At 42.6% G+C, this 25,382-nt stretch overlaps 1 protein-coding gene across 1 annotated transcript in view; it reads left to right on the forward strand.

The window, feature by feature from the left end:
* Positions 1-18,789, forward strand: part of prex2 (phosphatidylinositol-3,4,5-trisphosphate-dependent Rac exchange factor 2) — a 215,923-nt gene extending 197,134 nt beyond the window's left edge. Inside the window, exons 39-41 of the mRNA XM_084186138.1 lie at positions 57-159; positions 14,134-14,201; positions 16,842-18,789. Of these exons, the coding sequence (XP_084042264.1) occupies positions 57-159; positions 14,134-14,201; positions 16,842-16,887 (217 nt within the window). The 3' untranslated portion in view covers positions 16,888-18,789. The remainder of the gene's footprint in view (positions 1-56; positions 160-14,133; positions 14,202-16,841) is intronic.
* Positions 18,790-25,382: the final 6,593 nt, after the last annotated feature.

Consider the following 25,382-nt stretch of genomic DNA (forward strand, 5'->3'; position numbering starts at 1 on the left):
ACATAATCAATTGTTCTGTCCAAAGCGCTAACCTCTGACCTCTGTCCCCTCTACAGCTGTACCCTGAGTGTGACCCTGGAGCAGGCAATCCTATTGGCTCGTAGCCACGGCCTTCCCCCACGATGCATCATGCAGGCTACTGACGTCATGAGGAAGCAGGTATGGAGCTGACTTCACCACTCAAACGCACACACACACACACACACACACACACACACACACACACACACACAGTCTTGTACAACTAACCTTGTGGGGATGGAAAATTCAGTTCCATTCAAAATCCTATTTTCCCTAAACCTAACTCTAACTCTAACCCTTACCCTAACTTTAACTCTAACCCTAACCCCAAAACCTAACCCTAAACCTAGCTCCTGACCCTAACCCTAGCTCCTAAACCTAATTCTAACCCTAATTCTAACCTTAACCCTAAATCCCCTAGAAATAGCATTTGACCTTGTGGGGACTAACAAGATCTCCCCAGTTGGTCACATTTTTGTTCGTTTATATAGTTAAACACATCCACACACACACACACACACACACACACACACACACACACACACACACACACACACACACACACACACACACACACACACACACACTTTAAAGGCACCTTACATGTCTGGTGTACTACACTTGAAGCTATTCCTTAAAGACTTTTACATGAATGCACAGTCCTACTTTTACACCTCAATAACCTGGTTGTTATTTCGAAAGGGAAATGTGTTGTTCTCAATGACATACAGTACCTGGCTGAAGAAAGGTTAAATGAATACATCACTCCCCTCATCTCAAACCCCTCTGTTGTTCCCCTTGACATTCTACACATCCTTTTTCCTAACGCTACTTGACAACTGCTGCTAGAAGTATAACACTAACCTATACTATATAATAATATGTGAGCGTACACACACACACACACACACACACACACACACACACACACACACACAGTCTCTTTCTAGGTTCTTTAAATACACCTCAGCCATACTGTGAACCATTCTTTCTTGGAGACTTGCATAAAAGCACAGCCTTTTTTTGTACCATCCAAAGTACTTTTACAGTTCAAGTTGTTTTCATACTGTGTCCGTTCTTTCTCTGAGAATTGCCAATAAAAGCACAGTCTAAGCTTGTACCCTTTCAAACCTAAAGAACAGGCTGTTATTGTTCTCAATGACATGCAGGACCTGGCTGAATAAAGGTTAGATGAATACATTTTCATCACTCCCCTCATCTCAAACCCCTCTGTTGTTCACCTTGACATTCTACAGGCCTTGTTCCTAACGCTACTTCACAACAGCAGCTAGATGTATTATTCCAACCTTGCTGAAGAATGGTGTGTGTGTGTTTGAAGAATGGTTGGCGTCTGGCAATGAAAATATGTTGTTAATATTCTGACAGTATTGATCTCCTCCCAAGGAGACGTCATAACTCGTACGGTGGATATGTTTAGATGTTTGGGAGAAAAGCAGAATCCATCTCCTTAGTTCTGCTGTAGTGGCTAGGTCTATGTCCCAAATGGAACCATATTCCCTGTATAGTGCACTCCTTTTGACCAGGGCCCATAGAGCTCTGGTCAAAGGTAGTATACTAAATAAGGAATAGGCTGCCATTTGGGACACAGCCCAGCCCATCTATTTAGTTGTGCTGTAATTGCTAGGTCTTGTGGCTATATCAATTATACTCCTCGTTTACATAATATATTTTTCAAAAGACACTCTCGGTTGCAAAATATATGGATCAGTCCCAAATGGCACCCTATTCCCTATATTCCCCTATGGGCCCTGGTCAAAAGTAGTGCACTAAATAGGGAATAGGGTCCCATTTTGGATTCATCCCAGATCATACTCCTCGTATATGAGAGTTAATATTCAAAAGATATACACTCATGTAGTCGCTAATTCTATTTGTCTTGGAAGAGTCATCGCCAACTGAGATTATGCCAATAACCAATTTTATTTTCACCGCTAGGCAAAGCTTGTTATGCTATCTCTATTTTATTTCCCATGGCCTGAATAGTTTAGCATGGGTTACCTTTACAGAAATAACGTTCGGCTACGTCTCAAATGGCACCCTATTCCCTACATAGTAGGACCATAAGGCTCTGGACAAAAGAAGTGCACTATATAGGGAATAGGGTGCCATTTAGGACGTATTCTCTGTGTTGTTGGTTCCCTTCCTGGATTTATTTAACCCAAGAGATAGCTCCGTCTCTGCAAAGCAGCAAGCTTACCGCTGCATTTGAGTTAGTTCTCATTTTACCTCTATAAGGCTATTTGTAAAAGATTCTCCTCTCCTCCCTTCTCTCTCCTTTGTACCTACTCTATCCCTCTCTCTCCTTTGTACCTACTCTATCCCTCTCTCTCCTTTGTACCTACTCTATCCCTCTCTCTCCTTTTGTACCTACTCTATCCCTCTCTCTCCTTTGTACCTACTCTATCCCTCTCTCTCCTTTGTACCTACTCTATCCCTCTCTCTCCTTTGTACCTACTCTATCCCTCTCTCTCCTTTGTACCTACTCTATCCCTCTCTCTCCTTTTGTACCTACTCTATCCCTCTCTCTCCTTTGTACCTACTCTATCCCTCTCTCTCCTTTGTACCTACTCTATCCCTCTCTCTCCTTTCTCCTCCCTCTATCCATCTCTCTTTCTCTATCCATTTCTCTCGCTCTCTGATTATATTGTTGCCAGAAGTGCCTCCCCTCTGCTTCCCAGCATACAGGATAGGGGTGTGTGTGTGTGTGTGTGTGTGTGTGCGCAGGTGTGCGTGTGCATGTGTGTGTATGTCTGCTCGTGCTCGTGCATGGCTACTTGGTTAAGTCCAACCGTCTACCTGAGGGCTCAGGGAAACGGTGAAACCATTACTATCCCTCCGTCCTTGATACACACTTTCTCTCTCTCGCTTTCCCTCCACACACTCCTTGTTTCTTTTCCCAGGTAAAGTTGTAGTGTCCTTCAGAGCCTTGGCCAGACAGGCCCTGTTCTGTCTTAGCCTGTATCTCCTCGCCTCATTAGTAAGACTGTGAGTGGCCAGTCAGCCAGCCAGCCAGTCAGTCAGTCAGCCAGCCAGTCAGCCACAGGGTAATGCATAGATTGCGTTCCAAATGGCACCCTATTCCCTATAAACTGTACTACTTCTGACCAGGGCCCACACACACACCCATAGGGCTCTGGTCAAAAGTAGTACACTATATATATAGGGTGCGTAGGGTGCCATTAGGGAAGCAGCCTTAGTCTGATAATGGAAACCTGGGGTAGAGAGAGGATACTCAGGCTCGTCTTTGTTCTCACAGAGAAGAAGTGGGCATTTGGCCAACAGGAACACTATACTGTTAGCTGTTTGACCTTCAGCTGGAGTAGATGGTAGATACTTATTCAAAAAGACTAGGCCTTCGTCCAAAATGACACCTTATTCCCTACATAGTTCACTATGTAGGGAATAGGGTGCCATTTGGGACACATACTTTGAGGGTTTCAATGCACACAGTGCTTCAAGTATCTAATGATGTTCATTTTAATAGGGTGAAGTGTGTTAGTGTGCATGTCTGCATCCCAAATGGCACCCTATGGGCCCTGGTCAAAAGTAGTGCACTATAATAAGGAATAGGGGACCATTTGGGACTAGATCTACGTGTTTGAATGGATACTTTACAGAGAGAGGACACAGTGAAAGAGCCTTTTGTCATTAGTTATGTTTTGCCAGGTAATGGCACAGTGCTAGGAGACAATTTTCCATGCTGTGTATTGTATTTTCAAAATGGAGATTAATGCTGTATGGATATAACAATTTATCTTGTTAGTTTGTTCTTTATTGCAATCACAGACAGTGCATTTTTACTTTGTCAACTTTTAAAATGTTAAAAACTTTGACTGTACTTGCAAAAGTATTCATCCCCCTTGGCATTTTTCCTATTTTGTTGCATTACAACCTGTAATTTAAATGGACTTTTATTTGGATTTCATGTAATGGACATACACAAAATAGTCCAAATTGGTGAAGTGAAATTAAAAAAATAACTTGATAATGGGAAAGTGGTGCGTGCATATGTATTTACCCCCTTTGCTATGAAGCCCCTAAATAAGATCTGGTGCAACCAATTACCTTCAGAAGACACATAATTAGTTAAATAAAGTCCACCTGTGTGCAATCTAAGTGTCACATGATCTCAGTATATAAACACCTGTTCTGAAAGGCCCCAGAGTCTGCAACACCACTAAGCAAGCGGCACCACCAAGCAAGCGGCACCATGAAGACCAAGGAGCTCTCCAAACAGGTCAGGGACAAAGTTGTGGAGAAGTACAGATCAGGGTTGGGTTATAAAACATCCGACGGAACACCATTAAATCCATTATTAAAAAATTGAAAGAATATGGCACTACAACAAACCTGCCAAGAGAGGGCCGCCCACCAAAACTCACGGATGGCGCTAAATACAGGGAAATTCTTGAGGGAGACTTGTTTCAGTCTTCCAGAGGTTTGAGACTGGGACGGAGGTTCACCTTCCAGCAGGACAATGACCCTAAGCATTCTGCTAAAGCAACACTTGAGTGGTTTAAGGGGAAACATGTAAATGTCTTGGAATGGCCTAGTCAAAGCCCAGACCTCAATCCAATTGAGAATCTGTGGTTGACTTAAAGATTGCTGTACACAGGCAGAACCCATCCAACTTGAAGGAGCTGGAGCAGTTTTGCCTTGAAGAATGGGCAAAAATCCCAGTGGCTAGATGTGCCAAGCTTATAGAGACATACCCCAAGAGACTTTGCAGCTGTAATTGCTGCAAAAGGTGGCTCTACAAAGTATTGACTTTTGGGGTGTGAATAGTTATTTTGTCTTATTTCTTGTTTGTTTCACAATAAAAAAGATTTAGCATCTTCAAAGTGGTAGGCATGTTGTGTAAATCAAATGATACAACCCCCCAAAAAATCCATTTTAATTCCAGGTTGTAAGGCAACAAAATAGGAAAAATGCCAAGGGGGGTGAATACTTTCGCAAGCCACTGTATGTGTCTAGGTCATTCGCAGAGGCTAGTTTATTAAAGTTGTATTACATTTCTTCTCATTTAAAACCACAAAATATTCCCAGGACAAACTAAATGTCTAACTCCATTATGAATTAAATAAAATAATTGTATAAAGCCTGTTTTTCATCAGCAGTTGGTACAAAGCGCTTTTACAGTATGATACAGTTAAGGCCAAACTGAGTGCGATTTTTTAAATACACCGGAAAGGTGCAGTGAAATGTGTTGTTTTACAGGGTCAGCCATAGTAGTATGGCACTCCTGGAGCAAATTAGGATTAAGTGCCTTGCTCAAGGGCACATCGACAGATTTTTCACCTTGTCAGCTCAGGTATTTCAAATAAAATAAAATCTAATTGTATTTGTCACATGCGCCGAATACAACAGGTGTAGAGCTTACAGTGAAATGCTTACTTACAAGCCCTTAACCAACAATGCAGTTTTAAGAAAAATTATTGTTAAGTAAAAAATAGATAAGTAAAAAATAAGATTTGAACCAGTGACCTTTTGGTTTCTGGCCCAACGCTTTAACCGCTAGGCTACCTGCTGCATCCAGTTAGTGTAACAGAACACACCAGTCTGGAGAAACAGCCCAAGGGAGAAACAGCCCAAGAGTTCTGTTTGCATCCCAAATGGAACCCTATTCCCTACATAGTGCACTACTTTTGACCAGAGCTCTATGGTCCCTGATCAAAAGTAGTGCACTACATAGGAAATAGGGTGCCATTTGGGACGAAGCTCTAGAGTCCTTGGTTTTCTCCCTTCTAGACCAGACAGACACCATGTCATGAATATGATGAATAAGATGAATATGAATGATGTCTCTGAATATTCAGTCATTCACTAAGGTTCCTTCCCAAATGGCACCCTATTCCCTATACAGTACACTACTTTTGACTAGATCTCTGATCAATAGTAGTGCACTATATAGGGAATAGGGTGCCATTTGGGACATAACCCAAGTCTCCTGAATCATAGAATATGGTTCCAATAGAACTCACCCATCATAATGTACCTTGAATCCGTTGTCAACGCTCAGTCTGGAGAGGATATGAATTGCATATCTGTTTGAAACTTTCCCAGGTTAGGTTAAGGCAAGGTCAGACTGTTTAAGAAGTCTCTTTACAAACTGTCCCATGGATGTAAATAAGTCTTCAGCTATTCATCAAGGGCAATGGGTCATAACGTTGAAGAGCAGTCTTCATTTCTAAGACAAACCTCTTCTCTGAAGTATGCTTCAGTCTCCCAGATGTGTTTTATTGCCTAATAATGTTTAAGTAACTCTTTTGAAATCCATTTTCAAGTGTGAAGCTAATGGAGACTCCAGACACAGGCTAGCCTCATCTCCAATCTCAGTCTCCCATTTGCTCATCCAACCCCTCTCCTCTCCAACTGAACTCTTTCTCTTTCTCTATGTGAATGTGTCCTCAATCAACCTAATAAAGTTGAATAAAGACTAAACCCTATAGACGTACCAACATTCCATTTTCACGTAAACAGTCTTGACATCAACCTCCGATTGGCTTATTCAACCCCTCTCCTCTCCAATACAACTCTTCCACAAGTTGTTGCTGTTTGAGATTGTGTCCTTAATCAACTAATCAACTTCTGTGTCCTCTAACACTTAAAGATGTTGCAGATGGAAGAGTGCCAGTTTCAGTGCTCCTTTCCTTCCTGACAGAAGGGGGAATCTCTACCTGGAGGCTATATGTGGATGGATCCCTGTGATAGACATCGCTGTAATTACTGATGCTATCCACACACACACACACACAGGACAGACAGGATACTGTCTGACTGACTGACTAAGGTGTACTTACAGACGGGTTAGACGGGTTATGGACTCACAGAGAGACTTGTTAGACATTGGTCATGTTGCTGGAGTAAGAGAGACTGATGTTTCAGTGTAGTTCTGTGTGTTTGTGTGCGTGTTTGCCTATGCAACTGTGCATGTGATCACACTCGTGTCTGTGTGCGTGCGTCTGTGTGAACGCAGGTGTTCTGGTCTCCGACAAGGTTTAACTCAGAGTGGCTGAGTTGCTTTATTTCCCCCCTGTAGTCTAGTATCTGCAGACTCAGAACAGAACACTACAGTAACAACATTAGTGCTGATCATACACCCCTCAGTGTGCTGATACAACTATATCTCTTTCTCACTCTCGCTCTCTCTTTCTCTCTCTGCCCCCTCCTCTCTCTCTCTCTCTGTCTCTCTTTCTCTCTCTTTCTCTGTCTCTCTGCCCCCCTCCCCCCTCTCTCTCCCTCGGTCTCCCTTTCTCTTTCAATCGCACCTGCTCATCCCCCAGCTACCTCATCTAACCCCCATCTATCGCTCTATTTCATCTCCACACACCCAAGGCTACAAACCGAACTTCGTTGGTTTTAACAATAAAGAAGCATTTTAATCGACTTCCACTGTCCTCCAGAATGGCTGAATTTCCTTTACATCTCCACCCACCAAATGTACTTTCTTCTCCCATCCCCTCACACAACGTTCTCTCAACCCAATCTATGATCCTATCTCTCCTCCATCCTTCCTTCTCCCTTTCCATCACTCTGCTCCCTCTACCTCCCCCACAGCCTGCTTCCTCTACCTCCCCCTCCCTCCTATAGATCTGAATGTACAGTACACAGCAGTATCTCACACAGGGTAGGACTGAGCTGTACTGTATGACACCACCTTAACCGCCCAGCTTGTTTATAGATGCTGTTAATGTAGAGGAAATGTCCAGGATTTACACACAGGTGGCCTGTACAGTGGCTAGTCACCCCAGGCCAATCTCTGCGTTCCACATGACACCCTATTCCCTATGTAGTGTACTATTGGCCCTGGTCAACAGTAGTGCACTATATAGGGAATAAGGCGCCATTTGGAATGCAGACAATTCCTGATCTCTCTGGAGGAAAACTGCCCATTAAAAAAAACAGCGGCAGCCGTGATTCTGATTGATTCTCATCTCTGAGTTATTCCCGCATCCCTCGTCCCTCAGTCAATGGAGACATGTCTTTGTCCCAAATGGCACTCTATTCCCATACGTCTCTGGTCAAAGGTAGTGCACTGTGTAGGGAATAGGGTACCATTTTGGACCATGGCCCCAGCTCGTCTGGATTTATGGCCCGCAAACAAGTCGATCCAACAGTCTTTGACAAGGCCATGTCGGTCTAAAATACAGAATGGGCCTATTGGAACTCTTTTATCATAACTTTTAGCCTTCCTTCTGGGTAGGATGAGAGATGTGTGGTTCCACACCCGGTGCCCAAGGCTGTCACTAAAGTTAAGTTGGAATTCAATTATTTGCTAAGTTCGATTCTCTACCATTCTCCCGGCGTGTGCATTCATATAATCCCCCTCATGGATTTAAAAGGAATGGACAGGTGGAAATATCCTCCAGCCATGCTTTCACCATTCCGATGCTGGAGTGAATGAGTGCACACTTCTGGATAAGGGTTGAGAATCAGAACGCAGCAATTGGTTTCTGCAACGATTGAATTATGTTCCGAGTGTCTTTATTCATTGTAGATCAAGGTCTTGTGGAGCAGAAAGGTTCAGCGATGCTGAAAAAAGTGTGTTAGGATGATCTGAGAAAACAGCAGGAGATCATATAATATTTATAACAGGATATCATTTATTTACTGGCCATCTCTGCTTTGAGGCCTGCTTGGTACATAGTGTTGTGATATCTCTTTATATCCCCGTTTTAACTTTTCAATCAATTTCAATCAATTTTATTTTATATAGCCCTTCTTACATCAGCTAATATCTCGAAGTGCTGTACAGAAACCCAGCCTAAAACCCCAAACAGCTAGTAATGCAGGTGTAGAAGCACGGTGGCTAGGAAAAACTCCCTAGAAAGGCGAAAACCTAGGAAGAAACCTAGAGAGGAACCAGGCTATGAGGGGTGGCCAGTCCTCTTCTGGCTGTGCCGGGTGAAGATTATAACAGAACCATGCCAAGATGTTCAAAAATGTTCATAAGTGACAAGCATGGTCAAATAATAATCAGGAATAAATCTCAGTTGGCTTTTCATAGCCGATCATTAAGAGTTGAAAACAGCAGGTCTGGGACAGGTAGGGGTTCCATAACCGCAGGCAGAACAGTTGAAACTGGAATAGCAGCAAGGCCAGGCGGACTGGGGACAGCAAGGAGTCACCACGGCCGGTAGTCCCGACGTATGGTCCTAGGGCTCAGGTCTCTCAGTTGGCTTTTCATAGCCGATCATTAAGAGTTGAAAACAGCAGGTCTGGGACAGGTAGGGGTTTCGTAACCGCAGGCAGAACAGTTGAAACTGGAATAGCAGCAAGGCCAGGCGGACTGGGGACAGCAAGGTGTCATCATGCCCGGTAGTCCTGACGTATGGTCCTAGGGCTCAGGTTCTCAGAGAGAAAGAGAGAACGAGAGAATTAGAGAGAGCATACTTAAATTCACACAGGACACTGGATAAGACAGGAGAAGTACTCCAGGTATAACCAACTAACCCCAGCCCCCCGACACATAAACTACTGCAGCATAAATACTGGAGGCTGAGACAGGAGCGGTCCGGAGACACTGTGGCCCCATCCGAAGAAACCCCCGGACAGGGCCAAACAGGAAGGATATAACCCCACCCACTCTGCCAAAGCACAGCCCCCGCACCACTAGAGGGATATCCTCAACCACCAACTTACAATCCTGAGACAAGGCCGAGTATAGCCCACAGAGGTCTCCACCACAGCACAAACCAAGGGGGGGCGCCAACCCAGACAGGAAGATCACGTCAGTAACTCAACCCACTCAAGTGACGCACCCCTCCCAGGGACGGCATGAAAGAGCACCAGCAAGCCAGTGACTCAGCCCCTGCAACAGGGTTAGAGGCAGAGAACCCCAGTGGAGAGGGGAACCGGCCTGGCAGAGACAGCAAGGGCTGTTCGTTGCTCCAGAGCCTTTCCGTTCACCTTCACACTCCTGGGCCAGACTACACTCAATCATATGACCTACTGAAGAGATAAGTCTTCAGTAAAGACTTAAAGGTTGAGACCGAGTCTGCGTCTCTCACATGGGTAGGCAGACTGTTCCATAAAAATGGAGATCTATAGGAGAAAGCCCTGCCTCCCGCTGTTTGCTTAGAAATTCTAGGGACAATTAGGAGGCCTGCGTCTTGTGACCGTAGCGTACGTATTGGTATGTACGGCAGGACCAACTCGGAAAGATAGGTAGGAGCAAGCCCATGTAACGCTTTATAGGTTAACAGTAAAACCTTGAAATCAGCCCTTGCCTTAACAGGAAGCCAGTGTAGGGAAGCTAGCACTGGAGTAATATGATCAAATTTCTTGGTTCTAGTCAGGATTCTAGCAGCCGTATTTAGCACTAACTGAAGTTTATTTAGTGCTTTATCCGGGTAGCCGGAAAATAGAGCATTGCAGTAGTCTAACCTAGAAGTAACAAATGCATGGATTAATTTTTCTGCATCATTTTTGGACAGAAAATTTCTGATTTTTGCAATGTTACGTAGATGGAAAAAAGCTGTCCTTGAAACAGTCTTGATATGTTCGTCAAAAGAGAGATCAGGGTCAAGAGTAACGCCGAGGTCCTTCACAGTTTTATTTGAGACGACTTTACAACCATCAAGATGAATTGTCAGATTTAACAGAAGATCTCTTTGTTTCTTGGGACCTAGAACAAGCATCTCTGTTTTGTCCGAGTTTAAAAGTAAAAAGTTTTCAGCCATCCACTTCCTTATGTCTGAAACACAGGCTTCTAGCGAGGGCAATTTTGGGGCTTCACCATGTTTCATTGAAATGTACAGCTGTGTGTCATCCGCATAGCAGTGAAAGTTAACATTATGTTTTCGAATAACATCCCCAAGAGGTAAAATATATAGTGAAAACAATAGTGGTCCTAAAACGGAACCTTGAGGAACACCGAAATGTACAGTTGATTTGTCGGAGGACAGACCATTCACAGAGACAAACTGATATCTTTCCGACAGGTAAGATCTAAACCAGGCCAGAACTTGTCCGTGTAGACCAATTTGGGTTTCCAGTCTCTCCAAAAGAATGTGGTGATCGATGGTGTCAAAGGCAGCACTAAGGTCTAGTAGCACGAGGACAGATGCAGAGCCTCGGTCTGACGCCATTAAAAGGTCATTTACCACCTTCACAAGTGCAGTCTCAGTGCTATGATGGGGTCTAAAACCAGACTGAAGCATTTCGTATACATTGTTTGTCTTCAGAAAGGCAGTGAGTTGCTGCGCAACAGCTTTTTCTAAAATTTTTGAGAGGAATGGAAGATTCGATATAGGCCGATAGTTTTTTATATTTTCCGGGTCAAGGTTTGGCTTTTTCAAGAGAGGCTTTATCACTGCCACTTTTAGTGAGTTTGGTACACATCCGGTGGATAGAGAGCTGTTTATTATGTTCAACATAGGAGGGCCAAGCACAGGAAGCAGCTCCTTCAGCAGTTTAGTAGGAATAGGATCCAGTATGCAGCTTGAAGGTTTAGAGGCCATGATTATTTTCATCATTGTGTCAAGAGATATAGTACTAAAACACTTAAGTGTCTCTCCCGATCCCAGGCCCTCGCAGAGCTGTGCAGATCCAGGACAGCTAAGCCCTGGAGGAATACGCAGATTCAAAGAGGAGTCCGTAATTTGCTTTCTAATGGTCATGATCTTTTCCTCAAAGAAGTTCATGAATTTATTACTGCTGAAGTGAAAGCCATCCTCTCTTGGGGAATGCTGCTTTTTAGTTAGCTTTGCAACAGTATAAAAAAGAAATTTTGGATTATTCTTATTTTCCTCGATTAAGTTGGAAAAGTAGGATGATCGAGCAGCAGTGAGGGCTCTTCGGTACTGCACGGTACTGTCTTTCCAAGCTAGTCGGAAGACTTCCAGTTTGGTGTGGCGCCATTTCCGTTCCAATTTCCTGGAAGCTTGCTTCAAAGCTCAGGTATTTTCTGTATACCAGGGAGCTAGTTTCTTATGACAAATGTTTTTCGTTTTTAGGGGTGCAACTGCATCTAGGGTATTGCGCAAGGTTAAATTGAGTTCCTCAGTTAAGTGGTTAACTGATTTTTGTCCTCTGACGTCCTTGGGTAGGCAGAAGGAGTCTGGAAGGGCATCAAGGAATTTTTGTGTTGTCTGAGAATTTATAGCACGACTTTTGATGCTCCTTGGTTGGGGTCTGAGCAGATTATTTGTTGCGATTGCAAACGTAATAAAATGGTGGTCCGATAGTCCAGGATTTTGTGGAAAAACATTAAGATCTACAACATTTATTCCATGGGACAAAACTAGGTCCAGAGTATGACTGTGGCAGTGAGTAGGTCCAGAGACATGTTGGACAAAACCCACTGAGTCGATGATGGCTCCGAAATACTTTTGGAGTGGGTCTGTGGACTTCTCCATGTGAATATTAAAATCACCAAAAATTAGAATATGATCTGCTATGACTACAAGGTCTGATAGGAATTCAGGAAACTCAGAGAGGAACGCTGTATATGGCCCAGGAGGCCTGTAAACAGTAGCTATAAAAAGTGATTGAGTAGGCTGCATAGATTTCATGACTAGAAGCTCAAAAGATGAAAACGCCATTTTTTTTTTTGTAAATTGAAATTTGCTATCGTAAATGTTAGCAACACCTCCGCCTTTGCGGGATGCACGGGGAATATGGTCACTAGTGTAACCAGGAGGTGAGGCCTCATTTAACACAGCAAATTCATCAGGCTTAAGCCATGTTTCAGTCAGGCCAATCACATCAAGATTATGATCAGTGATTAGTTCATTGACTATGACTGCCTTTGAAGTGAGGGATCTAACATTAAGTAACCCTATTTTGAGATGTGAGGTATCACGATCTCTTTCAATAATGGCAGGAATGGAGGAGGTCTTTATCCTAATAAGATTGCTAGGGTGAACACCGCCATGTTTAGTTTTGCCCAACCTAGGTCGAGGCACAGACACAGTCTCAATGGGTATGGCTGAGCTGACTACACTGACTATGCTATTGGCAGACTCCACTAAGCTGGCAGGTTGGCTAACAGCCTGCTGCCTGGCCTGCACCCTATTTCACTGTGGGGCTAGAGGAGTTAGAGCCCTATCTATGTTGGTAGATAAGAGGAGAGCACCCCTCCAGCTAGGATGGAGTCCGTCACTCCTCAGCAGGTCAGGCTTGGTCCTGTTTGTGGGTGAGTCCCAGAAAGAGGGCCAATTATCCACAAATGTTATCTTTTGGGAGGGGCAGAAAACAGTTTTCAACCAGCGATTGAGTGCTGAGACTCTGCTGTAGAGCTCGTCACTTCCCCTAACTGGGAGGGGGCCAGAGACAATTACTCGATGCCGACACATCTTTCTAGCTGATTTACACGCTGAAGCTATGTTGCACTTGGTGACCTCTGACTGTTTCATCCTAACATCGTTGGTGCCGACGTGGATAACAATATCTCTATACTCTCTACACTCGCCAGTTTTATGCTGCTTTTATGGAGTGTCATCTGGTGTAATGTCCTTTTATGGAGTGTCATCTGGTGTAATGTCCTTTTATGGAGTGTCATCTGGTGTAATGTCCTTTTATGGAGTGTCATCTGATGTAATGTCCTTTTATGGAGTGTCATCTGGTGTAATGTCCTTTTATGGAGTGTCATCTGGTGTAATGTCCTTTTATGGGGTAATATTGAGTTGAATTAACATTGACTTGATATTGAGTTGGCGTGACTGAACATTGAGATTAGGGTAACGGGGTTGGGGTCAACTTAATTAAATTCCAGTAAATTCAGGAAGTACACTGAAATTCCAATTCTCTTGAATGCTTTTCAATGAGGAAAATGTGGAACTGGAATTGGAATTTGGTTTACTTTCTGAATTGACTGGAATTGAAATGGAATTGACCTCAACCCTGTACGGTAAGAGGACAGCACTTAGTTATTTACTTAAGTTCCCTTCTATACACTCAATAGGGAGCATGCTATCTTGCTTGCCCAAATATAATTGGATGATAAAACTGTGGTCAATTGCAGAAGCAAACCCAAAGTGTTTAGGCCTTCCTCTGTGCAAAGAGGGCATGCTATCCTGCAAGCATACAGTATATATCAATGTCTACACAATGGCTTGCTGGAATTGATGATTCTGTTATGTCTTTCAGGGGGCGAGAGTTCAGAATTCAGCCAAGAACCTGGGAGTGAGAGACCGCACCCCGTCCTCTGTACCTAGGTATGCTGAAGCCCCCCTACCTTATCCACACCTGTCTATACACAACACCATAGAGTAGTAATCTGTACCAAGGTAAACTTACAGAGCTTCACCTCATCCACATGCTACTAGACATAACACCACAGAATAGCTTAATGATACAGTGCCTTTAGAAAGTGTTCATACCCCTTGACTTATTCCACATCTTGTTGTTACAGCTTGAATTCAAAATTGACTAAATAGATTTGTTTTCTGACCCATCTTCACACAATACCCCATAATGACAAAGTGAAAACATGTTTTTAGAAATATTTTAGCAAATGTATTTAAAATGAAATACAGAAATATCTTATTTACACAAGTATTCACACCCCTGAGTCATTACTTTGTAGAAGCACCTTTGGCAGCGATTACAGCTGTGAGTCTTTCTGGGTAACTCTCTAAGAGCTTTCCACACCTGGATTGTGCAACATTTGACCATTATTCTTTCCAAAGTTCTTTAAGTTCTGTCAAATTGGTTGTGAATCATTGCTAGACAACCATTTTCAGGATATGCCATAGATTTTCAAGTAGATTTAAGTCAAAAGTGTAACTTGGCCACTCAGGAACATTCACTGTCTTCTTGGTAAGCAACTCCAGTTTAGATTTGGCCTTGTGTTTTAGGTTATTGTCCTGCTGAAAGGTGAATTCATCTCCCAGTGTTGGGTGGAAAGCAGACTGAACCAGGTTTTCCTCTTGGATTTTGCCTGTGCTTAGCTCTATTCTGTTTTTTAATCCTGAAAAACTTCCCAGTCCTTAATGATTACAAGCAAACCCATAACATGATGCAGCCACCACTATGCTTGAAAATATGGAGAGTTGGACTCAGTAATGTGCTGTATTGGATTTGCCCCAAACATAACACTTTGTATTAAGGACAAAAAGCTAATTGCTTTGCTACATTCTTTGCATTATTACTTTAGTGCCTTGTTGTAAACAAGATGCATGTTTTGGAATATTTTTATTATGTACAGGCTTCCTTCTTTTAACTCTGTCAATTAGGGTAGTATCGTGGAGTAACTACAATGTTGATCAATCCTCAGTTTTCTCCTATCATGGCCATTAAACTCTGTAACTGTTTTAACATCACCATTGGCCTCATGGTGAAATCCCTGAGTGGTTTCCTTCCTCTCTGGCAACTGAGTTAGGAAGGACACCTGTATCTTTGTAGTGACTTGGGTATATTCATACACCATCCAAAGTGTAATTAATAACTTCACCATGCTCAAAGGGATATTCAATGTCTGTTTTTTTGTTTTTTTTACCCATCTACCAATAGGTGCCCTTCTTTGCAAAGCATTGGAAAACCTCCCTGGTCTTTGTGGTTGAGTCTGTGTTTGAAATTCACTGCTCGACTGAGGTACCTTACAGATAACTGTATGTGTGGGGTACAGAGATGAGGTAGTCATTCAAAAATCATGTTAAACATTATTATTGCACACAGAGCGAGTCCATGCAACTTATTATGTGACTTGTTAAGCACATTTCTACTCCTGAACTTATCTAGGCTTACCATAACAAAGGGGTTGAATACTTATTGACTCAAGACATTTCAGCTTTTCATTTCTAATTAATTGTTTTTTAAATCAAAAAACATAATTCCACTTTGTGTGTAGGCCAGTGACAAAAAAATCTTAATTGAATCCATTTTAAATTCAGGCTGTAATACAACAAAATGTGGAAAAAGTCAAGGGGTGTGAATACTGTATGAGTACTCTGCTACTGTATAGTGCTACCGTTCAAGTGCTAGAATGCTTTTATGCATGTTTGTGTGTTGATATGTGCATTTTTGTGTGTGTGTGTTGTATGTTGTTTCTATGAGTGTGTGCATGTGTGTGTGTGCGTGACTGTGCATGTTTTAGAATAAACCAAAAAAAAAGGCAGCCTTCCCCCCCACACCCCCACCGGCCCCCCTGTAGAGTCGACGATAGATAAGAATAGGGGATAGGGGCTGTCACAGCCAATTGGCTTTGACATATCCTTTTGTGACACGCAGCCCTTTTGAACCTTTTAGTGGGATTGACAAATACAATTAAGTGGGGCTATGATTAGTGTTGAGCCGTGCTGGCCGCGGGGGGAAATGCTGCGCTTTCACTTGGTTTATGTCATAATAGGTGCAGCGTTAGTGACTGCTCCTTAGAAGCTCTGAGGGTGTGTCTCTGAGGGTGCATGCCAAATAGCACTCTATTCCCTATATACACATAGGGCTCTGGTCAAAAGTAGTGCACTATATAGGGAACAGGGTGCCATTTGGGACGCAGGCTGTGCGTCCCAAATGGCACCCTTTGAGACAGGTCTGAGAGAAGGGTTATTACTGATGGAGAATTGAGGTGAGGCTAGGGCAGCTGGTTGTGTTGTCTTAGCATTCTACGGTTTGAGAACTTAAAGTAGGAAACAGGACATTTGTGTTCATGTGCATATTGAAGGCCGGCACTCGCATTGCCTTGTGGCTGAATGAGTGCAGAACTAAGAACGCTGTGTGTGTGTCTGGGGGTTGGGGCAGTTGTGTGTACGTGAGTGCGTGCGTCTGTCTATGCCATGCTTTGTGTACACCCTAATCTCTAACTGTAGCGAACAGTGAGCCCCTTTCCTAATTGTATATACGTGTGTTTTCTCAACCAGACTGTATAAGCTGTGCCAGCCTCCACCCCCAGATGGTGATTCTTAATTCCCTGGTTCCTGTATGGAGCTGGTCAGTCCAGCGAAGTTCTGTTCACCCTTCTTCCTGATCCATTCCTTAGAAGACTTCTCTCTTTCTACCACTGAAGAATCAACCTAGGGATGTGTCCCAAATGGCACCCTATTCCCTATTTAGTGCACTACTTTTGACCAGGGCCCAAAATGCTCACACTCGTGAGTTCAGTGGGTTCCAATAGGCCTCTGGTCCAAAGTAGTGCACTATATAGGGCATATGGTGCCATATGGGACATAGACCTGGAAACAGAACATTTTCTCTCATCTACAGCCAGTTTGCCTTTTCAAAATGCCCTCACTCAGTCGCTCAACAGTGGGCTCAGTGGGTTCACAATTTGTAAATAGTGAATTTTTAATACTCTATATTTTTCTCTCTGCTATTGCTCTGTACTTTATAGCTGATTTAAAATGGATTTATATATTTGTCTTGTGTCCAGCTACATTGCATCTCATTTAACATTAACAGTGTTTATAATGGAACAACAGAACCTGAGATTTGTGCCTTGAGGCTGACGTCAAACCAGCCAACTGAAATGGAACGTAGCCTATCCATCAATTTTCTTTATTTCTGCAAATAACTATAATGGAATGAAAATTAGCAGTTTTTTTATCACAAAGTTCGGGAAATGACCATTCCATGACCTGGCTGATATTGTTTGATATTTGTTTGGATATGGTGTGAAAATTGATTGAGATTATATGAAATGTGGGGTAATATTGCTGTGCCCCATTTGCTCAGTAATTTCTCTACGTGTAGATATACAGGTATTACACACAACAAAGTCATCCTTGAACACTACCATGTAGCCTTGTAGACACTCTCAAGTTTCATACCTTCTCTGGAGTCCAAGGCCGCATTCCAATCGAAATCAGCACCTTTCCTTCCTCCCTTCACTTGGAGTGAGCCCTCCAGTGACGTATCTGTGACGTTTCCCCGAGGGAGCTTTCCCGAGTGAGTGGAGTGGAGGAGGGAAGAGATCACAAGTAAAGTGGATTGAGACGCACCTCAAGATTATTAAGTGACCACTAAAAGGTGCAGTGTAGCTCATGTGTTTTCCATTCTGCAGTCTCTGTGCCTTAGTGATGGTATATTACAGATATAAACATGATCATCTATACATATATGAAGTCACCCCCCTGATATGAAGAGGTTCCTGCATGAACCATCAGTATTAAAACAGTACTCCAAGCTTATGTAAGTAGAGCTATGAAATATATATAAATATACTTAAAATATACTTAAATATTGTATATTGCCAGTACTCAGGAGCTAAGTATTATTCTGTATTTAGGTATTACTTACAGTATCATTACTTTATTGGCAACAACATTATAGAGTTAGTTAATTACTGGACTATACAAACACGGGATATCAAACTGCATAGATGAGCTTAGATTCATTCCAAATGGCACCCTATTCCCTATTTAGAGACCTATGGGGCCTGGTCAAAAGTAGTGCACTGTATAGGAAATAGGGTGCCATTTGGGACTCTGCCTTCTGTTTGACAGCTGTCCCCCTATATCTCTCAATTCTTACTGTAAACACATACTGTTTGAAATAAGTACCTTTTCTAATATTGTATAATGAAGGTGTCTGTTTGCCATATAGCAGCTTATAATGTGTTGAAGAGAAAACACATTAAAAGGAAGAGAAATGTAAAGATGTAACTGTAAAAAAAGATGAACACCAATAGCCATGTTTGTTTGTTTGACTGAAAATTACTGTAATTTATTTTCATATTATGAGACTGACCCGCAATAGTTGCCATATACACAATGTAATTTTTCTCTCATTTTAAACCAATTTTCTCTGTATTACTTTTAAATATACAATGTTATACTGTAGTCATCATTAATTTCAATTAAACCAATTTAAAGGAGACATACTGAAGGATTGTATTTTACACTTTTTTCTACTTGCAGATTGGTGTGAAAATCTAATCTAATTTTATTCGTCACGTACACAGTTTACAGCATGTATGAAAGGTGGAGTGAAATGCTTGCGTGCTAGGCTAGCTCCCTCAACATTGCAGTGTAATAATCAATATCAATAATACAAAAGTCAAATCAAACATAAGTGATTAGAAGAAGATAGAATGCAGCCTACAGTATAAGAACGTCTTAAGACTTGTAAAGAGGTATTGCAATACGGCACTGTCATCACTGTTCTATCTTTGCAGGTGGGTAGGTTAGCAAGTGCTCTGCCTAGATCCCTGTCTGTCTACCCTCACGGAAAAACCACATACTGTTTTTGGAACAGTTTGGATATTTCACGTGGATTTTCACAACCTTTCACATGTCGATTCAAATTTTCACATTCAATTTCACAGGTGATGGCCTGCAAAACAAAATATGGCATTATGAAAAATGTCAGTATGAAAAATGTATGCACTCACTAACTGTAAGTCGCTCTGGATAAGAGCGTCTGCTAAATGACTAAAATGTAAAGATACACAGTCCTTTTAACTTACATATTTAACACACTTTAACTACATTGTGTATGTTTATTTATACATTTGTTATTATTCAACATATCCTTACCTAAGATTTGAACCCACAACCTCTTGATTCACGGCATGCCGATCTTTCTGCTACGCCACCATGTCTGTGTCAGTAGTTGATTTCACGTGTGTTCCTACACTTTGGACTTAAAAGTTCAAAAATACAAATTTTAAGAAAAACTATTATATTTATGATAGTGATTCAGGAGTAACATTAAAACAGAATAATATGTCCCACCAACATAAAAACAACTTTACAGAAAACCCTCAAATTGCTGAAATAAGAAAATGAAATCAGTGATGAAAGAACAGTCCATAACGGCTAACTAAAATAGCAGTGCAAATATGTATTATGGGTAATGAAGGTTTAGGGGAATGCTATAGACTTAGTGGCGCATCAGAAAGATCAGTGTACCTCAAATCCAGTGGTTGTGAATTCAAATCCCAGGTGGGGTCATATTTTAGCTAAACAGCGATAACACATGCAATTGCACATTTGAAAACATGATCATGTTGTAGTGTTCCAAAAAGTATTTTCACATGTGAAATGTCATGAAGGGTTCCAAAAACAAAAGATTTCACGTTTCAAATCATTTGGTTCAACATGTGATGACATGAAACTACACTGTTAGCCATTGCTGTTTATTTTGTGGTAAATGTTATAGTCTTTATACAGTACATTTCTACAGTAATAGATACTGTATTAGTGTTTTGCTATATATTTACTGTCAATCTCAATGCACTTGGGTACATTTTGCACTTGTCCTGCAAATGAACTTGCCATGCCTCATTTGCAATTGCATTTAAACTTATAGGATACTTTAGATGCGCTTATGGCACAAACTGTAATAATAATAATAATAATAAAAAATCCCTGTCATTTTATAGTAAGTTACCGGCTACTGAGTTGCGGTGAATATAGGGGAAACATATTTTAATGTATTTCTACAGCTGAACTGTATTTTCTCAGTAAATACACAACAATTAACTATATTCAGGAAGTACACAGAAATTCCAATTCTAATTCAATTATTTTCAATACCGGAAAGTTAAGAATTATAATTTTGTTTACTTTCTGAATTGACTGGAACTTAAATGGAATTGCCCTCAGCATTGGTTAGCACACTTGGGACATAACCACACCTGGGAGTTGAACTCACAACCTCTTAGATGACAGCAACCGGAATTTCATGCTTCGCCACCAGGTCTGTGGCCTTGACAGACATTGGCCACTAATTTATTGGCAAGAATACATTTCTGTACTTTGCTAAAAGTTGCCTGGAATCAAATCAATAATTGTGTGATTATCTGACAACACCAACTAAAAGGTAGCAGTGCTCAGGGACACGACATTAAGGTCTAGATTAAATCAGATCAAGCATAAACACGTGATAGCCGACACCCGCATAGCTGGTGTTTTGGTAGCGGAAGTGTAACTGCGTTAGAGCTGTCAAATGGGTGAGCAGCTGCTCGTGTGGTCATTGTCACAAAGCCACAGCCGTCCTAATCATGTTAGAAGTTCAGAACGAGAAAGTGTAGGCTATATAGAAATAATGACACTCAAATTGAAAATCATTAAAGCAAATAATAAGGATTTCTATCGGCCTTATCGAGATGTAGATTACATTCCAGTGTTCCAAATAGTAAACAAGGCTGCATGGGATTTCTCTTAATGCAGCTCCGTGCAGCCAATGGCAATTTCCACTTCAGGTATAATGACGCTTACGGATTTGACAGCTCTAACGCAGTTTCACCTCCAAATGATAGACTCATTTCCCACTAGTAATTACCAGTTGGAGGGCCGTTAATGTGGATTTTCTTCCCCAGTCGTATGTGGTAAACTCCCACTTCCCACTTGGTTACAAATGTAGCATTAGGTACAACGTTACTACACTTTGAAATGTAGGCACAGGCAATGTGCTTGTGGGGTCTCATTAGCATATTTGGGGGCATGGTCAAAGCTATTTTGTATTTGTGCAAACCGTTAGTGGAAATGATGTACCAGTTTAAGTGATTATATCTTTATGTTGGTGAAGGTTGAGTAACTCTTTTGACATTGTCAGAACTGCAGTTGCTCTTTAAAAAAAATAGTTGTTTTTAGAACTTGTGACAATCAAGAGCTGCATTGTTAAGAGGTTACTGTATGTTTTGCAGTAGCTTCATGGCAGCTTGTTCACAAGAAGTTACTGTCATACTGAACAAAAATATAAATGCAATGTGTTTCATGAGCTGAAATAAAAGGTACAGGTTAGTCGAGGCAATTTGTACATGTAGGTAGGGTTAAAGTGACTATGCATAGATAATACACAGCGGGTAGCAGCAGTGTAAAAACAAATGGAGGAGGGGGGGCCCTAGACTTGGCGCTCCGGTACCGCTTGCCGTGCGATTGCAGAGAGAACAGTCTATGACTTGGGTGACTGGAGTCTTTCACCATTTTTGGCCTTTCCTCTGACACCGCCTAGTATATAGGTCCTGGATGTCAGGAAGCTTGGCCCCAGTGATGTACTGGGCCGTACGCACTACCCTCTGTAGCGCCTTATGGTCAGATGCCGAGCAGTTGCCTTACCAGGTGGTGATGCAACCGGTCAGGATGCTCTCGATGATGCAGCTGTATAACTTTTTGAGGATCTGGGGTCCCATGCCAAATCTTTTAATTGTCCTGAGGGGGAAAAGGTGTTGTCGTGCCCTCTTCATGACTGTCTTGGTATGTTTGGAACATGATAGTTTGTTGGTGATGTGGATACCAAGGAACTTGAAACTCTCGACCTGCTCCACTACAGCCCTGTCGATGTTAATGGGGGCCTGTTCGGCCCGCCTTTTCCTGTAGTCCACAATCAGCTCCTTTGTCTTGCTCACATTGAGGGAGAGGTTGTTGTCCTGGCACCACACTGCCAGGTCTCTGACCTCCTCCCTATAGGCTGTCTCATCGTTGTTGGTGATCAGGCCTACCACTGTTGTGTGTCGTCAGCAAACGTACTGATGGTGTTGGAGTCGTGTTTGGCCACGCAGTCGTAGGTGGACAGGGAGTACAGGAGGGGACTAAGCACGCACCCCTGAGGTGCCCCAGTGTTGAGGATCAGCGTGGCAGACGTGTTGTTGCCTACCCTTACCACCTGGGGGCGGCCCGTCAGGATGTCCAGGATCCAGTTGCAGAGGGAGGTTTTGTCCCAGGGTCCTTAGCTTAGTGATGAGCTTTGTGGGCACTATGGTGTGAATGCTGAGCTGTAGTCAATTAACAGCATTCTCACATAGGTGTTCCTTTTGTCCAGATGGGAAAGGGCAGTGTGGAGTGCAATTGAGATTGCGTCATCTGTGGATCTGTTGGGGCGATATGAGAATTGGAGTAGGTCTAGGGTATCCGGGATGATGCTGTTGATGTGAGCCATGACCAGCCTTTCAAAGCACTTCATGGCTACCGACGTGAGTGCTACGGGGCGGTAATCATTTACCTTCGCTTCCTTGGGCACAGGGACTATAGTGGTCTGCTTGAAACATGTAGCTATTACAGACTCGGTCAGGGAGAGGTTGAAAATGTCAGGGAAGACACTTGCCAGTTGGTCCGTACATGCTTTGAGTACACGTCCTGGTAATCCGTCTGGCCCCGTGGCTTTGTGAATGTTGACCTGTTTAAAGGTCTTGCTCACATCGGCTACCGAGAGCGTTATCACACAGTCGTCCGGAACAGCTGGTGCTCTCATGCATGCTTCAGTGTTGCTTTCCTCGAAGCAAGAATAAAAGGCATTTAGCTCGTCTGGTAGGTTCGTGTCACTGGGCAGCTCGCGGCTGGGTTTCCCTTTGTAGTCCGTAATAGTTTTCAAGCCCTGCCACATCCGACGAGCGTCAGAGCCGGTGTAGTAGGATTGAATCTTAATCCTGTATTGACGCTTTGCCTGTTGGATGGTTTGTTTGAGGGCGTAGCGGGATTTCTTATAAGCGTCCAGATTAGTGTCCCGCTCCTTGAAGGTCCTAAAGGCAGCTCTAGCCTTTAGCTCGATGTGGATGTTGCCTGTAATCCATGGCTTCTGGTTGAGGTATGTACGTACGGTCACTGTGGGGACGACATCGTCGATGCACTTATTGATGAAGCAGATGACTGAGGTGGCATACTCCTCAATGCCATTGGATGAATCCCGGAACATATTCCAGTTTGTGCTAGCAAAACAGTCCTGTAGCGTAGCATCCGCGTCATCTGACCACTTCCGTATTGAGCGAGTCACTGGTACTTCCTGCTTTAGTTTTTGCTTGTAAGCAGGAATCAGGAGGATAGAATTATGGTCAGATCTGCCAAATGGAGGGCAAGGGAGAGCTTTGTATGCGTCTCTGTGTGTGGAGTAAAGGTGGTCTAGAGATTTAAGTTTGCCTGCATTAAAGTTCCCGGCCACTAGGAGTGCCGCTTCTGGATGAGCATTTTCTTGTTTTCTTATGGCCTTATACAGCTCATTGAGTGCGGTCTTAGTGCCAGCATCGGTTTGTGGTGGTAAATAGACGGCAACGAATAATATAGATGAGAACTCTCTTGGTAGATAGTGTGGTTTACAGCTTATCATAAGGTACTCTACCTCAGGCGAGCAATACCTCGAGACTTCTTTAATATTAGACATCGCGCACCAGCTGTTATTGACAAAAAGACACACACCCCCGCCCTTTGTTCTTACAAGATGTAGCTTCTCTGTCCTGGCGATGCATGGAAAATCCCGCCAGCTCTATATTATCTGTGTCGTCGTTCAGCCACGACTCAGTGAAACATAAGATATTACAGTTTTTAATGTCCCGTTGGTAGGATATTCTTGATCGTAGATCATCCATTTTGTTTTTCAATGATTGCACGTTGGCCAATGGAACGGATGGTAGTGGAAGTTTACTCACTCGCCTACGAATTCTCAGAAGGCAGCCCGACCTCCGCACCCTTTTTTTTTTGACGGGGATTTGGGTCCGTTCCCGAGAAAGCAGTATATCCTTTGCGTCGGACTCATTAAAGAAGAATCTTCGTCCAGTGCAAGGTGAGTGATCGCTGTTCTGATGTCCAGAAGTTATTTTCGGTCATAAGAGACGGTAGCAGCAACATTATGTACACAATAAGTAAAAAAATAAGTTACAAACAATGCGGAAAAAACTAACAAAATAGCACAGTTGGTTAGGAGCCTGTAAACCACGTGTTCCAGTTCCCGCCAATATCCAGCAACTTCGCACAGCCATTGAAGATGTGTGGGACAACATTCCACAATCAACAGCCTGATCAACTCTATGCGAAGGAGATGTGTTGCGCTGCATGAGGCAAATGGTGGTCACACCAGATACTGACTGGTTTTCTGATCCACACCCCTACATTTTTATTAAGGTACCTGTGACCAACAGATATAGATCTGTAATCCTAGTGATGTGAAGTCCATAGATTAGGGCCTAATGAATTTATTTCAATTGACTGATTTCCTTATATGAACTGTAACTCAGTAAAATCAGTTAAAAAAATAAATAATAATAATAATCGTAGAAATTATTGCATGTTGCGTTTATATTTTTGTTCAGTATAGCTACAAGTGAGTTACTGTAGCTAATCCATTGCACTCACTGACCTGATGGTCTGGTAGGAAACTGAGTATTACAATTACATAGTGACCATCTATAAATGATTTATCTTATGGTTTTTTGGTATCAGATGTCAGCCTTTAACATGGCTGTAAGATGTAATGATTATGAACAGACCATATTAACTGGGATGACATTCCCTCTTATGGGAGACCAAAAAGAGCTAGCTGAAAGCCACGCCTAGAATAAGCCACGCCTTCAATCTTCTGATAGGCTGCCGCTGTTACAGTATGCATCAGAGAAGGTTCAGTAGGTTACTGGCAAGATTGCTGGTGGCAGCAGATGTCCCGTAGGTTACTGACATTTTGCCAGTACATTATTGCGACATTTAAAATAATGGCAACCATCAAACACTTCAACTGCTACAACACTTCCACTGACA

Source organism: Coregonus lavaretus (assembly GCF_964263955.1).
Source record: "Coregonus lavaretus genome assembly, chromosome: 2".
Classification (NCBI taxonomy): domain Eukaryota; kingdom Metazoa; phylum Chordata; class Actinopteri; order Salmoniformes; family Salmonidae; genus Coregonus; species Coregonus lavaretus.